Genomic DNA, 15,715 nt, shown 5'->3' on the forward strand with positions numbered 1-15,715 from the left:
CGAAGAAGGCATTAGAGATGTAAAATGCAGCCGCATTTTTATCTTATTTGTTCAGTTCCTTGAAGGAAAATTTTATTGTCCTTCATAAGTCTCATTACGTTTTTATTTCTGTTATAACTGCACTTTTGACTTTCTGCGTCGAGACAGTAATTGTGCAGGCGATACAATCTTCTTCAAAAGTAACAGGAAAATCATGCTTATTACTTTGAATCAAACCATTGCCTGCTCCTTTTGTAGTCGCAGCCAACACTCACACAGGTTCATCGAAAATGAGAGAGAAGATAAAGGACAAAATACTTGAGTCCAGGACTCCAAAGCGTAAAGGAAAAGAAAACATTACATTTATAATTTTCAAAGTTAAGTGGGCCGACAAATAAATGCACTGTTCTCAGGCCTGGCGGGCCCTAAACTCACGTTGATTATCCGTAAAAAGATATATATATATATTTAACTTACATAGTATTTCTTTTATAATTTTAAGAAATATTGAATAATATTCTAATCTATTTGAAGTTAATTTGTAAATTTGAACAGAATTTAAGTATGTATAGTTATGTATTTTTTTGGATTTTTAAGATATAAAGGATTCGAGTAAATTTCTATGTTCATTTCTATCTTTCTCCTGACGAACAGGCTAGTGTTCTCAATTATCTCTGACAACTTTGGTTCAGGAGTAATTAAGAACAAGATTTTATATATAAAAATCTGTAATTTTTATGAAATTGGCGTAATTTATGATGGAAAATGATATTAAAATCTAGGAAAGTGGTAGCACCTCGTCTCGCCAATAATGTTCATTAATTTGGGTTAAATTAATAACTGAAATTTTTAAAGACTCTTCCATGTTATTGACATATGTATATAACCTTTCACTAATAAATTATTAATAATAATTTGATACTGTTTGACGTCATGCATAATGACGTGGAGGAAGAAAAAAAAATGTGAAATTGGGAAAGGAATTTGAAGAGGATGATTCTCTTCAATAAGAATATGGAGATGAAAGAATAATTTATCTCGAATCATCCGCTGTTGATTTTTCAACCATTATGTTCGATTGATCGATTATACTGAAGTTACCAGAATGGAGACTAAATCAGAAAGATTGGCGACAGTAGCAGTAATTAAATGAATATGACAGGCTTGAAAAGATCAATTTGACTAAATAAAGATTTATTTTGATGCTTAAATTATTCCAAAAAGATTAAATGAATTTGATAGCTTATAAGCGATTTTCAATGGAAAAAGAATATATTTTTATTGTAAAACAATAAAAAGCAGATTTTAAGAAGAATTGGGAAAGATCGGTGAAAGAAAATTCTGAAGTAAAAAACAGTAGTTTAGCAAACAGTACTTTGAACAAACATTTAAAATATATTCTCTTCTAATCAGTTCATCATTGAGATCAGAAGCGAAAACAGATATTCCCAAATACCTCATTGTCTCCGTGATAATTATAAACATATCGGGGTAATTATGAACATCGTTATAAATGAAATTGAAAAAAACATTTTCTTGCGAATTGAATTCTCCAGAACTACTATATACTTTCACATAAATTATAGACCTATCATAGATTATTATAAATATAAGTAAAAAAGCTCAGAAAATTCGTTCCTTTTTAACTTAACTAACACTACATCTTTTTAGTAGATTTGCAAAAATATTGTTCTTTTTTTTTTTTTTTTTGAATAACTTAAAAATAATTTCATATTTCTTTTTAATGCAATAGCACTTTTATTACTTTCAAACATCAATAATTTTAAAATGACTTTGTTTACAACTATAACATTCAAAAATACAAAACGGTTAAAAATATTTCTCAAATATTTTTTATCCTTTTTGATAATTTGTCTAATAATAAATGCACCACTGAATGAAACACTACAAGTCATTGGGAAGCAGCGTATGAAGCGTGAGATTCATGAGCCTCCAATTTAAAACTCAGATCTTTACCATAGTCGATACGAATGCGTGCAACAAATGAACATTTGAAAAGGCATTGCTGGAACTTCACTGTCATTCTAATGTAAGAGTGACTTATTTAAGTAATAGTGAATTTAAAAAATGACTATGATATCCCATAATATTTATAATAATTAATTAATCATAAATTTCAAGCTAAATAGTAGAAAATGATTAGAATAAAAAACAATTATTTAATGCACTATGAAAATGTTTAAAATTGATTTTAATAAATTAATTATATATTTTAGCATTTGGTGAAATTAATAACTTCTCAGACTTGTAATTGTTTTTACTTTTCCAACAGAAAGCAGACGAAGATGTCAGAAACTCAAGAAGATGCAAGAATCCAGTACGTGAGAGGATTTCCCTTCTCCAAGGCTCCTTTCTACACGAAAGAGAACCTGGAAGGCACTCTTGACTATGTGCCTCACGATGGTGACATCGTCATTGTCTCCTACCCTAAGACGGGAACCAGGTGGCTGGAGTACATAGTCCTACAAATTCTGAGCAAAGCGGAGATGTTCCCCGACTTCAACGACGCGCTCCTGAAATACGTTCCTTTCATGGAACTTGTGGGACCCAAGGTCATCGACCAGATGGAAAGTTACAGGGTGTATAGAACTCACCTGCCGTTCAACAGAATGAATAAGAATCCAAAAGCTAAGTACTTGTATATCTACAGAAACCCCGAAGACCAGTTCATTAGTTACTACAAATTCGTACAGAAAATTCGACCCGTTCACGTCGATTACAATGACTTCCTGGATGGATATTTGATCGGGAGGATCGAATACGCTCGTTATTTCGAACACATTCTATCGTTCCTCGAGCACAAAAACGACGAAAATCTATTGTTAATTTCTTATGAGAAGCTATACACTGATAGAAGAAACATGATTTTGAAGATAGCAAAATTTCTTGCAGAGGAGTACTTCCAAAATTTATCGAATGATGAGAAGTTATTAGATAGAGTGATAGAACATACCAATTTCGATTACATGCAGAAAAACCTTCCATTCGAACATCCGTTTTATAAGAAAGAAGTGGCTGCATCTAAAAAATCAAACGACTCCTTTTTCAGGAAGGGGGTCATAGGCGACGGGAAAAATTCGTTGCCAGCTGAAGACGTAAAAAGGATTCGAGAATTAGCCCAGAAATTAATGAATGGGACTGAAGTTCTAAAGGAATGGTCCGCTTTATGGAACTGAGCTGTATGATAAGCCATTTAAATCGCAGACTCCAGACAATTATTCATTGCTTACTTATTTCTTGTTTCTCAAAATCTGCAACTTATTCTTTGTCTGAAAAACATATACAACATTAACAAAAAAAGATGTTCAATGTGCAACACTGACTGATGATCGTCTTAAAAATTAGAAGTATTCCAAGAAACATTGTTCAATCATTGAAGATACACATTTATAGAATAACTCGACGTACTTATACAATTGGAAACCCGTAATAATTTTAAGAATTATTGAATTCCTTTCAAAAACATTTTCCAGATTTTAAAACTGGCCGTTCAAAATAACTCCAATTCCAGACTGCTTCACAAAAGACCACTTACAGAGCAACAATTACTTATGAGGAACTGCAACATTTGAATTCTTTACCGCACTATTTGGTTAAATTTCTATAATTTAATCTTGTCTCCAATCGGACTTAATATTAATACATCGTTTGATCCAATGTTGCACCGTTTCCTGTTGCATTAAATAACGATTATTTTAAAAGTCTTGGAAGAAAAAGCTCTTAGAATTAATATTTAAGAATTAAACAAAACTTTTGTAATTTATTATAATTATTAATATAATATAATATATTCAAATATATTATATCATAGTATAATATATTTTATAACATATAATATATATAATATAACCTAAGTATTAAAATAAATCATTATATTTCGACAGATATAATCATAATATTATTACTTTTTTTGGTACAAAAGGTTTAAAGTGCTGTTGAGATTTTTATTTCTAACTCTATGACTAAATTCAGATAGCTTTTATAAGATTAAAACTCTCGCATTTCCTCCAAAATGCCATATTTTAGAAGACTACGAGAATATGTAAAAATCCGAAAGGAGTGTTTGCATGTGTACAGTTTAATTGTATGAAAATAAAATTATCTTAGAGGAATGTGCTGACATGATTACTATAAAATTATACCTTTTTAAACAGTGAACCTTAAGTGGTAAAATAATTTGATAGCGAAAACTCTTACAGTGCTATCTTCTTGAAGATTATTCAAAAAAAATAAGAATATCAAGTCTTAAGAATATATTGAATCTTCTACAATGAGTGCTTCTTCTATTAATTATAAAAATATCTGGAATCATATATTATGATTATATATTCTATCAAGTCTTAAAAATATTACTTCGATATAAAAAAAATTTCAATAAAATTTTCTGAAATATTTTAACAAATTTTTCTTTAATTGTTTTTTTGTTCTTATACTTGATAGACCTGGCGTTGCTGGGTGTGCATAACGTTATAGATGTTATGTCGCGTATATCTCGGTATATATAATCCTTTCATGTATAATATATACTCTTCTATAAAATTTTATAATGCACAAAATCCATTTATTGTATGCAACATTTTTAATTAAAATTAGAATATACACTGTACCACACAGTGTTCTTTATTTCATAATAAGTGTGAAAAAATACAGTTAGCTGTTGAGAAAGAGAATTCAACCCAATTCAGAGGAGGTATTGATCGAAAATACTCATACATAGCCATAATGGCATTTATAAGATTCACATTTCAATTTCGAAGGATTTTTTTTTTTTTTTTTTTTTTGACTGAAATGATATAACACTAAAATCTTTTTCAAGCAAAAACGGATCTGGTGCTAGCAGAAATAAATTAATTAATTAAGAAGTCCTGATACAAATTTGAAGATTTTTTCGGCCTCTTTCCTTCTATACATCTAAGTCCCCACTAATATTGATTGAAATAAATTTTATTATTCCTCCGGAATGCGGTAACTGCACACACATCAGGACACCAAAATATATTTAGGACTTATTTTTTCGCCTGAATAAAACTAAAATTTAACACAGAACTAAAACTGCAGTTAGAAAATTACATATGTAGTTTTCTAACTTTTTATGTCACTGCATTTTTGAATTATCGCGTAATATGCCAATGAAAATGCGGACCGATAAATGGTAAAAATCCCTAGACGGATTTTGTCTCAAATTTGATATCTACAATTTAGATGTTATCTCTACGTACCGAATTTTATCCATCTAAATCTCTTCGTTTTGTAATTATTATTTTAACTTAGATCTCGAAATATCGTATTAAATAAAAAGATATGATTCCTTTAAATATATTTCTTACCAAATATGATTAAAAAAATCCAGAAATTTGTACTAAAGACCTTATATTATCTGCATAGTTCATTTTATCTGCGCAGTTCAAAAAGTCTTTAACCAATACATAATTCTAAAAATATTATTTTCGGACACAAGGTCAGAAACTCGGGGATTCATAAACTTCTGAAGTTCGAAATATTTCGGCGATTTCGAAACTTTCACTTTGTCATACGAAGAAAGAGAAAAGAAACCCCTTTCTAAATACAATAATACATAAACGCTACAAGGTCTTTAGAGCAAAATTATATATTTCCAGCAAATTTGGGGCATTTTGTAAAGGAAACATGCCCGTGAACCTGTATATGAACCTTTATATGAGTACGATGACTCAAAAGACCCAAATGGATGGATTTCGGTTTGTGTTTTTATTACTTGAATTCTAGATTTGTATCAAATTTTGGTCCAAATCTGTTAAAGGATTGATTGTTTACCAATCTTACGATCAATCTTATTATCTCATACATGCGTAATGCGATAACGCGCGATCGCAAAAAGTTAAATGAGTGGATTTTAATACATGATCCCTATTCTAGAAATTAAAGATATAAAATTCTACATTAGAAGTACAAAATTCTATATTAAAAGTAAATTCTAAATTAAAAGTATAAAATTCTATATTAAAAGTATAAAATTCTTACTCTAATGAAGTTGTATTCAACTATAATAAAGGTATAAAATTATATACTAAAAGTTACAATTCTTACTATAATAAAGATATATTCAAATATAATAAAGGTATAAAATTCTTACTCTATCCATGGATTGGGGACATTGAATGTGTGCATATGCGCACGGTAACTCTAAAACAAATCAGGGTATGAATGGAGCTTGATGTATCGTCTTGATATCAAAACCGTAAATTTTGGGCCAAGACGGTGGGAAACGATCCAAAATGCACAGCCTTAAATCATAGCCTTTCATTCTATAAAGTTAAACACAAAATGTGTCAGATTGTGTTAGTAAATGAAAGAGCCAACGGGAGGAAACTCCAGCTTGTTTTGGGCAGTTAATGTATTTCAATTTTTGAAAAATATTTTTTGCAGCACTACAGGATTATGAGTTGATGAACTGACACTGGGAGAGACTTAATAGTCCATTCGAAGAAGGCATTAGAGATGTAAAATGCAGCCGCATTTTTATCTTATTTGTTCAGTTCCTTGAAGGAAAATTTTATTGTCCTTCATAAGTCTCATTACGTTTTTATTTCTGTTATAACTGCACTTTTGACTTTCTGCGTCGAGACAGTAATTGTGCAGGCGATACAATCTTCTTCAAAAGTAACAGGAAAATCATGCTTATTACTTTGAATCAAACCATTGCCTGCTCCTTTTGTAGTCGCAGCCAACACTCACACAGGTTCATCGAAAATGAGAGAGAAGATAAAGGACAAAATACTTGAGTCCAGGACTCCAAAGCGTAAAGGAAAAGAAAACATTACATTTATAATTTTCAAAGTTAAGTGGGCCGACAAATAAATGCACTGTTCTCAGGCCTGGCGGGCCCTAAACTCACGTTGATTATCCGTAAAAAGATATATATATATATTTAACTTACATAGTATTTCTTTTATAATTTTAAGAAATATTGAATAATATTCTAATCTATTTGAAGTTAATTTGTAAATTTGAACAGAATTTAAGTATGTATAGTTATGTATTTTTTTGGATTTTTAAGATATAAAGGATTCGAACACAGCAATATAGTATACGTTTTTGTTTTTATGTCTCCCTAACGGGTGAAATTAATTAACAAATTAAAGGCTTAATTAATTGCTTAAATCTAAATTAGCGAAACATGGATTATAACTGAAAGAAAATATTGTATCCATAACGACTGATGGAGCAACAATTATGAAAAAAGTTGGAAAGTTGATTGGTGCAAATCAGCAGTTGTGCTATACACAGCAATATAGTATACGTTTTTGTTTTTATGTCTCCCTAACGGGTGAAATTAATTAACAAATTAATGGCTTAATTAATTGCTAGCGAAACATGGATTATAACTGAAAGGAAATATTGTATCCATAACGACTGATGGAGCAACAATTATTAAAAAAGTTGGAAAGTTGATTGGTGCAAATCAGCAGTTGTGCTATGCACATGGAATTCAATTAGGAGTAATAGATGTATTATACCAAAAAAATAAAGAACACAAAAATCCAAATACTGTGGATATAGAAACTTCGGATTCCAACTTTGAAAAGAGTAAGAGTGGGAGTGATATTGACAATGAAGATAATGACAATGTAATTGTTGAAGAAGATATTGCTAATGAGGATGAAATATTAACCTATCAAGAATTGCTTCCTATAATTTATAAAATTCGAAAAATTGTTAAGATATTTAAACGTTCCCCTACAAAAAATGCCATATTACAAAAATATATACTAACTGAAAATAAAGCAGAATATATGTTAATATTAGATTCTAAAACACGTTGGAACAGTTTACTCCTAATGATGGAACGATTTTTTTTGAAACTGAGAAATCCAATCCAAAAAGCAATTATAGACTTAAACCTGTAAATTAATTTTTCAGATAGTGAATTCGACTTAATATCCAGAACTATATCAGCTCTACTTCCAATAAAACTGACTATTGAGGCATTATGTCGGGAGAGATTTTAATTTATTAACAGCTAATGCAACAATAAATTTCATGTTGCAGTCACTGAAAGAACAGCACACATTAGTATCTGAAGAATTATATATTACATTGAAAAATCGCACAGAAGAAAGGCATACCGAAATAGAAAATGTCTTATGGTATTTACATAATTCCAATGATTTTAAAAATGAAAATGAAAAGAAAATAACCAATTCAAATCTGATTAAGTTAAAATAAAGTTTCTTAAAATTTTTTTCCCACAAACTTATCTACATTCAGAATTCGGTTCAATTATCGAAGATTATGATGTCACTACTGTCGATAGTGAAAAGGAATTGTCTTTTGAACAAAAATTAGAATTAGCGATAAATAAAAAAATTTCAACGATCCAAAATACAATACAGAAATCAGCTATATCCAAAACCATCCGACGAGAAATCGATTTATTTGAAGATGAGGGATTTTAGAGGAAAATACTTGGAAAAAGTATATTGCGCATTGCTAACAGTACCACCAACTAGCGTAGATGCCGAAAGCGCGTTTTCGACAGCTGGTAATTTTTACACAAAATTACTTTTCAGGCTTAATGACAGTACAATTGATGCATTATGTTTTTTTAGATCAAATTTCAAAAATTTGTAATAGTACCACAAACTGAATAGTGATATTTACACTTTTCTTGGGATTTAAATAAATAAAATGTTTTTTTACTTCTTTGTGATTATATACTGTTATAATTTATAAATTATTTTTTGTGATATTTACACTCTCTAACAAAACTGGCAAATATAAAAAAAAACACCTGTGTTTTCTTTCTTTTTCCAAAATTTCTAATACCGGTATCCCGGTATTAAGATTTAAAAAATACCGAATACCGGTATTGAAATTTTGGTCCGGTATTGCAATCCCTAATTCAAGCAACAATAAAAAAAGTTTTTGAAAATTTAAAAAAAAAAAAAAAAAAATCGTCAGCATTCAAGGGGGAGAAATAAAAAACATTTTAAGTCTTTGCGCACTCGTACCAAGAAGAATTATCTCTTAGATGATACTCAACTATTTTAACGTATCCAAGCTCGTGGCGCCATCTTGTAGTGAATTTCCAAAAAAATATTTCAAAATTCGGCAACATTTACAGAAAATAAATAATAGAGAATTGGAAATATATAAAGTCTACTTTTCACTACACTAATACAAACGTGTTTCTAAAACTGGTTTACTCGCCATACTTAAGCATTAAATTCCATTGTTTTAAAGCATACAATAGAGTATATGAAATTAATTATTAAAGTTATAAAAATATAAATAATCTGACTATCTGTATTTCACTTTCCTCCTAAGAAATTGTGTTATATTAATTTTTTTTAAATCATAGATTAGTAATTGACAAAAGAAGTGCATTAAATGATGGTTGAAAAATTACAGTGAAAATGACATAAAACTAAAATAAATTATTCATACAAATGAAACATACATATAAAATAACTATTGTTTATGTTTAACATTTAATTACATGTGGAGGTGACACATGCATAAACCAGCAGAATTGCCATTCCCTAACTTTTTTAAAGCATAAATAATATGTTTAGTAATAAAATATGCTTTAAAATAACATAATTTTTATTATATATATAAAAACATTAATAATATAATGCATATATATAACATGAAAATAGATTTAAAAATGTAACAAATATGAGACAAATTAATATTTTCTTAATTCTTTTCCTTTTATTCTGTTTTGATATCTTTTAAAAAGTGAGATAGAGGATAATAAAGTTCATTATTATTATTATTGTTTGTTTTTGTTTTTTTACATATTTTCACCAACATTTAATTGTGTTGCTAAAGGCAAGACAATATTTTAATATTTTCAAAATCTATACAAAAGTTAAGCAATTAATTGGCTGAAATTTGTATCTTATACATATGGAGACACCTGATAGCGAATCTGAAAAAAACTGATATCGAGATTTCCTAATATTCATAATAAATAATTGTTAACTGAAAATTAAATAATAGAAAACAATCAATATAAAAATTCCAGTTTTATAACATTAAAAATATTATGTTTTTAAAACTGTTTTTATCCAGCTTATTATTACTCAAATTCAGATGTAACAGTAGTTGAATGTAAATGCATTTGATTTTTTTCCATTCAATTTTTGCATATGAAAGTTATATTCAAACTTTGCCAAAAAAATTACATTCAAATATTGGTGGCATGCGTTAATCTACAAAGACTCATGTATTGAAGAATGTCACATACTAAAGAATCAAGAATTGTCATATGTTCAGTAATAGAAATTTCAATGCAAGATTAATGACATAAGAATAAATACACTAAAAATACCATTACTGTAGATCAGAATATGATAATCAGAATATTCTGGATTTAAAATTCTTTTACTTATATGATTTAATAAATTAATTAGTATTCAGAAAAAACAATATTAACTGAAATTGAAATATTATACAATCATTAGATAGAAATGTTTCAAATAAATATGATTAATCCATTTTGCTAAGTGTTTCAACTATTTTTTCATTTACAAAAGATATTTAAATGGCCAGAATAAAATTTGAAACACATCTTTTTTTTTTTTTTTTTTTTTTTTTCGTTTTCAGGGTAGTCATTTAAGATATATGTATTTATATGTTATAAAATCTTCAATTTCCAACATATTTTACGATGATGTACACTCAAAACATGTAATAATGTCTTGAACAGAGAAAGAATACAAGATGAATTTAAAATTGAAAGTTAATGCTAAAATTAAAAGGAAGTTAAAATCAAAAATTGCAAAGTTGTAAATAGAAATGCTGTAAAATAAACAATCTCTGTCAGGCCATTATCATAATTTAAAATAACTCTGTTGTTTAATGCTACATAATGCATGTTAGATTTAGACATTATATATCATATATTTAAATTTATAAGATATTATATATACACATTAATGTTAATAAACATAAAAGAAATCTCTAAAATTTAAAGAACTTACAAATAAATTATATACTGACATAAAATTAGTTTGCTTTATTTTTTCAATGGTACAGCCAAACTCATACCAAATATATCAACTATAGCTACTCTCCAGAATGAAACAAACCAAATATACAGTAATCAAACAAAAAATAATTTTAAATTGCAATTTTAATTAAGGTTTCATTCTGCCTAGACTTTCAAACTCAGTAATTCCTATGACACTATTTGAAAAGTTTCATACTTACTCTTAAACATTTATTCTTGATATATTTGCATTAAAATTTGTCAGGCTGGTTTTAATGAAATTTAGTAACTTTTTTACACCAAGCAAAAACAAATCAGTAAAAGATATTGTATTATCTTTTTTAGAACCAGTATCAATATTTGTAATGTATGATAGTTTGGCAGCATCTTTGTGAAAATAAAGTACAGAATGTTTCAAAATAATGTAAATGTTGTAAAATAAGCATAAAAAAACATGCATAATCTGTATCATAAATCTTGAAAGAATTTTAACAAGAGTCTATCAAAATTTGAATGAAGTAACACAGACATTTGTTTGCAATGCAGTTTTAAATATTCATTATTTCTTTCTGCTTTAGTCTGATTAAACACAGGTAATTACGGTTAGAAAATTCATTGACATATATATATATATATATATATATATATATATATATATATATATATATATATATATATATATATATATATATATATATATATATATATATATATATATATATATATATATATATATATATATATATATATATATATATATATATATATATATATATATATATATATATATATATATATATATATATATATATATAACTGTGATAATAACAGCTGGAAAGTTACAAAATATGTTTTTAAATTTTGATTTCAAAATTTGTGTCTGATGAAATAACAAAATAAAATAATATGTCATTATACATATTTAACATATTTATAGAGAGTTAATTAACAATGCATTAAATTTTATTTTTGTTTCTCAAAGTAAATAAAGCATTGTTGTCTTTCATGAACTGACTTTCTTGGATTAAAGAAAATAGTTTTATTTAAATTGGCACATTTTAGCAATTTAAAACATTTTAATTTGTACCAAATGCCATAATTCTCAAGCAACACAAACATTTATATTTAATATTGCCCATAATTGTGCTATTGATGACCTAATATCAAAAGGACAATGTATAATATTATATCATGTAAAAATTAGATCTGAATCCACCCATTTAATTAATTTCATGGATACAATGTAATAAAAGATTACTTTAAATAAGATATGATTTTGATGCGATGTGGATTTTAAATATCTGTAACAAAATAATTTGAAAAAATCCTACTCCAGATTGTCATTTTATTATTTCTTCTGAATATGATATCTGTTACACAATTTTCTTTCTTTTTTCATAACAACAGTAACATGATAAAGGAATGATAATATTAATATAGGAGATTTTCAGACAAAGTTATCACAACGATTAGCACACAAGAAAAAGCAATTATGATATCTTTTACTGTTTAGGAAAGAAAGCTTAAACAATGCAATAAATCGTTTAATTAAAAAAAAAAAACATTTAACAGCCCTGATATTTTAATTTTTTTTTTTTTTTTTTTTTTTTTTGTCATTTTCATATTTCTGCACTTAAAAAAAATAATATCATATGAAACAATGCTCCCTTCTAAAGTTATTTCAGGATAATTAACAACGTAATTCAAAGAGTTTTGCAGTAGAACATATTCATAACTTTCCAGTTCTACGCAAATAAAATTCTAAATAAGAAAACAGCAATTAAGTTTAATATGAAAACAAATATAACAAATATGATATCGTCTAAAATTATTTGTCTATGATTATTATTTATTTGTAAATCGATATTTCCGCTCATAACGAGTGATTAATCCATTTCAAACACTCCATTACAGAAGTAAAATCTCCAGAGGCGCCGCGCTTTCTATGGTTCTGTCTAGCAACACAGCATGACGCAATTCTGCACCGACTGAAAAAAAAAAATTACGAGAGGATAAAGAGCGCAAATGATTTTTCATTGAGTCTTTCCGCCTTGATGATTTTCCATTTCTTTTTCAAATAATATTTTACTGGATTAATTCATTTGCAAAAATGATCAGCGTGACAAAACTATAGAATACATGCATAAATTTGAAAAATAAGCAATCTACACTATTGCATATACGTTTTATAGATAGAATTTTATTTTAATGCAGCCAATAGGACTGATTAATGATTACAGAAACAAGAATGGTACTTATTTTGTTTTAAAAATTATTATAAATAATAGATGTCATTTTTAAATAATAAGGAATCTTTTAGTTTAGTGATCAGAAATGTATATATATAAAATAGTACATAGGAAGTAGCGGATTTTGACAACATTAGGTCACAGGCGCTAAATTATTTTGTGGCCCCATCTAGGAAAATTCTATTTATAACAAAAAAGTAATATGAATTAAATTTATTTTAGCTTTTAATTTTAACTTTGCGTTTACTTTTTAGCAATTTCTACATTATATGTATATGTCAAACATGGAAAAAGTGCCCCTTTTTTTAAAAAAAATAAATAAACTGTTGCCATAAAAGGATAAAATGACAGCTCTATTCAGTGACTATTAGGAGAAAATATTACTATTTAAATTCTTTCCAAATTTTGAATTGGTATAAACAGTGTCACCATCCTTTGACCGACTTATTGAGCGGTATTTTCTATTAACAATGCAGATAATAATAATAATAATAATATATATATAAAATTTTCTCTTCTAAGTTTTTTTAAAATAATACTTGAAGAAATTTTAAAATAGTTCTGAAAAATATTATCTAGTTGAAGGAAAATTGCTTATTAAAATATTTTCCCCCCATCCTTCTATTTGATGTTTCGGAAATAGTAGTTGCACCTTATTAATTTTTAGTAAAAATGCATATTAAAAATAATTAAATTACTAGTACTAGTTTAAATAATGCTTATTTTAAATATATTATTAAATTTATTTTTTGCAAAAAAATAATGATTAAAAATTATTTAGCAGACTAAATTATTTATTTAAATATTTTTCAGTAAAAGAGTTCTTAAACAAAAAAAAAATGTTAAAATAAGTGGAAATAATAGAAATTTCCTGATACCGACTAAGAACGACTAAATTATGAAAATAAAAAAAAATAAAAACCTACGCAATTTTACAAAAACCCACTGGTGGGAGCAATATAGAAATGTAGAAATTATTACTTTAAAATTTGATTAATCTGTTGCATATTTATGTAAAACCATACAGATGTCAATGCAAGAATATTAAAAATAAAAAATGTTTAAAGTGATTGGGTTTGAGAAATGTAATTCGAATTGTTTTCCAAATTTTAGAAAGAAATATATTCTGTATGGTCTCCTTTATTTGAATGGAATTATTTTAATTTTTATAAAACTGGCAAATAAGATTTTAGGAAAAGAAAAGGAGAAAATCCTGCTTTTCTTTTGAATGCAATGGCTTGATTTCTTAATTTTGCGCTTTCTTAGATTGGCAACCTGAACACAAGCTTTGCCTGCTTCACGAAGCTGAAATTTTCTCAGCTCCGGTTCGGCAATCTGGCAAGTGATGCTATTTATACATTATCACATACGATACGAAGTGTAGAGAAGAAATAGCGATCGTCAAAAAAATCGAGTTCGAGATTTTGACGAATCTTCATGTTTTATACTTTCTTGAGCTAGAAAAACAAATTTTTGGTATAATATCTGTCTGTGACAAAGATAACTCAAAAACACTTTGATCTAGACGGATGAAATTTGGTATCCTATCTTGAGACCAAATTTGTAGATTTCTATCAAATTTTGATCAAATTCCATCAACTAGAATTCTTTCTAATCAAGTGAACATGAGTAACAATAAGTCTGTCCTAAGTCAAAACGATAACTAAAAAACGAAGAAAGCTAGATAGATGAAATCGTGCACAAATTTACCATCTATAATGTAGACATTTTGAGCTAAACTCAACAAAGGATTGACCATCTATCAATCTACACATTCAGAAGAAGGAACACGATAGTTCAAAAAAAAAAAAAAAAAAAAAAAAAAAGAAGAAGAAGAACTTAAATATGTGAAATTTGATAATTGATTTTGTGACTACAAGTATAATTTAAGTCCAATCGGTAGATAAAAACGCGTCTAAAACACATCTTCGTATACTTTTTACTCCCTGTCGGGGATTAATCACCAAAATACTCGCCAAGGATCTTACAGTAGATTCATAAGAATTCTAAATCCACGTCAAAGATTGATATTGCTTAATTATTTTACGCTAAAAACCATGTAAGACATGAGATAACGCCTTTATTAAAGAGTATGCTAGAAAATTTGGGGGAGACCCCCCCCCACTTTTGAGAAACCCCTTCCCTCTTAACTCGGCTGAGTTCTTCGCCGTTTATTTTGCCCTGCTGTTTACTGTTTACCAATTTTTTGTTCTGAATTCTATTTCATATTACTCTAAGAGAAACTCGTCTGTTTTAATACATATTTGAAGAAGTCTTTCATTGAGTGATGATATACTGATACATGCCACTTCAATAAACCATTTTGACCTATTGATAGGCAAAATAAATAAATAAAGTTGTTGTTTCTAATGGTACTTGTCATAGACAAGCCACTGACTTTAGAAGTCAGTGATTTTAAGCCAAGGGTGCACCTTTTGTTTTTTCAGTAACTCCATCTAGGGCAGAGTACGACTTATCTACACACGCG

General features: G+C 27.7%; 1 protein-coding gene across 2 annotated transcripts in view; it reads left to right on the top strand.

Annotated features, from left to right (window-relative positions):
• Nucleotides 1-4,566, top strand: part of LOC129966748 (sulfotransferase 1B1-like) — a 55,390-nt gene extending 50,824 nt beyond the window's left edge. For both annotated transcript variants that reach the window (XM_056081304.1, XM_056081303.1), the window contains exon 2: nucleotides 2,273-4,566. In XM_056081304.1, the coding sequence (XP_055937279.1) occupies nucleotides 2,286-3,176 (891 nt within the window). In that variant the 5' untranslated portion in view covers nucleotides 2,273-2,285 and the 3' untranslated portion in view covers nucleotides 3,177-4,566. The remainder of the gene's footprint in view (nucleotides 1-2,272) is intronic.
• The last annotated feature ends 11,149 nt before the right edge of the window (nucleotides 4,567-15,715 follow it).

The sequence above is a fragment of the Argiope bruennichi genome, chromosome 4 (assembly GCF_947563725.1).
Source record: "Argiope bruennichi chromosome 4, qqArgBrue1.1, whole genome shotgun sequence".
NCBI lineage: Eukaryota > Metazoa > Arthropoda > Arachnida > Araneae > Araneidae > Argiope > Argiope bruennichi.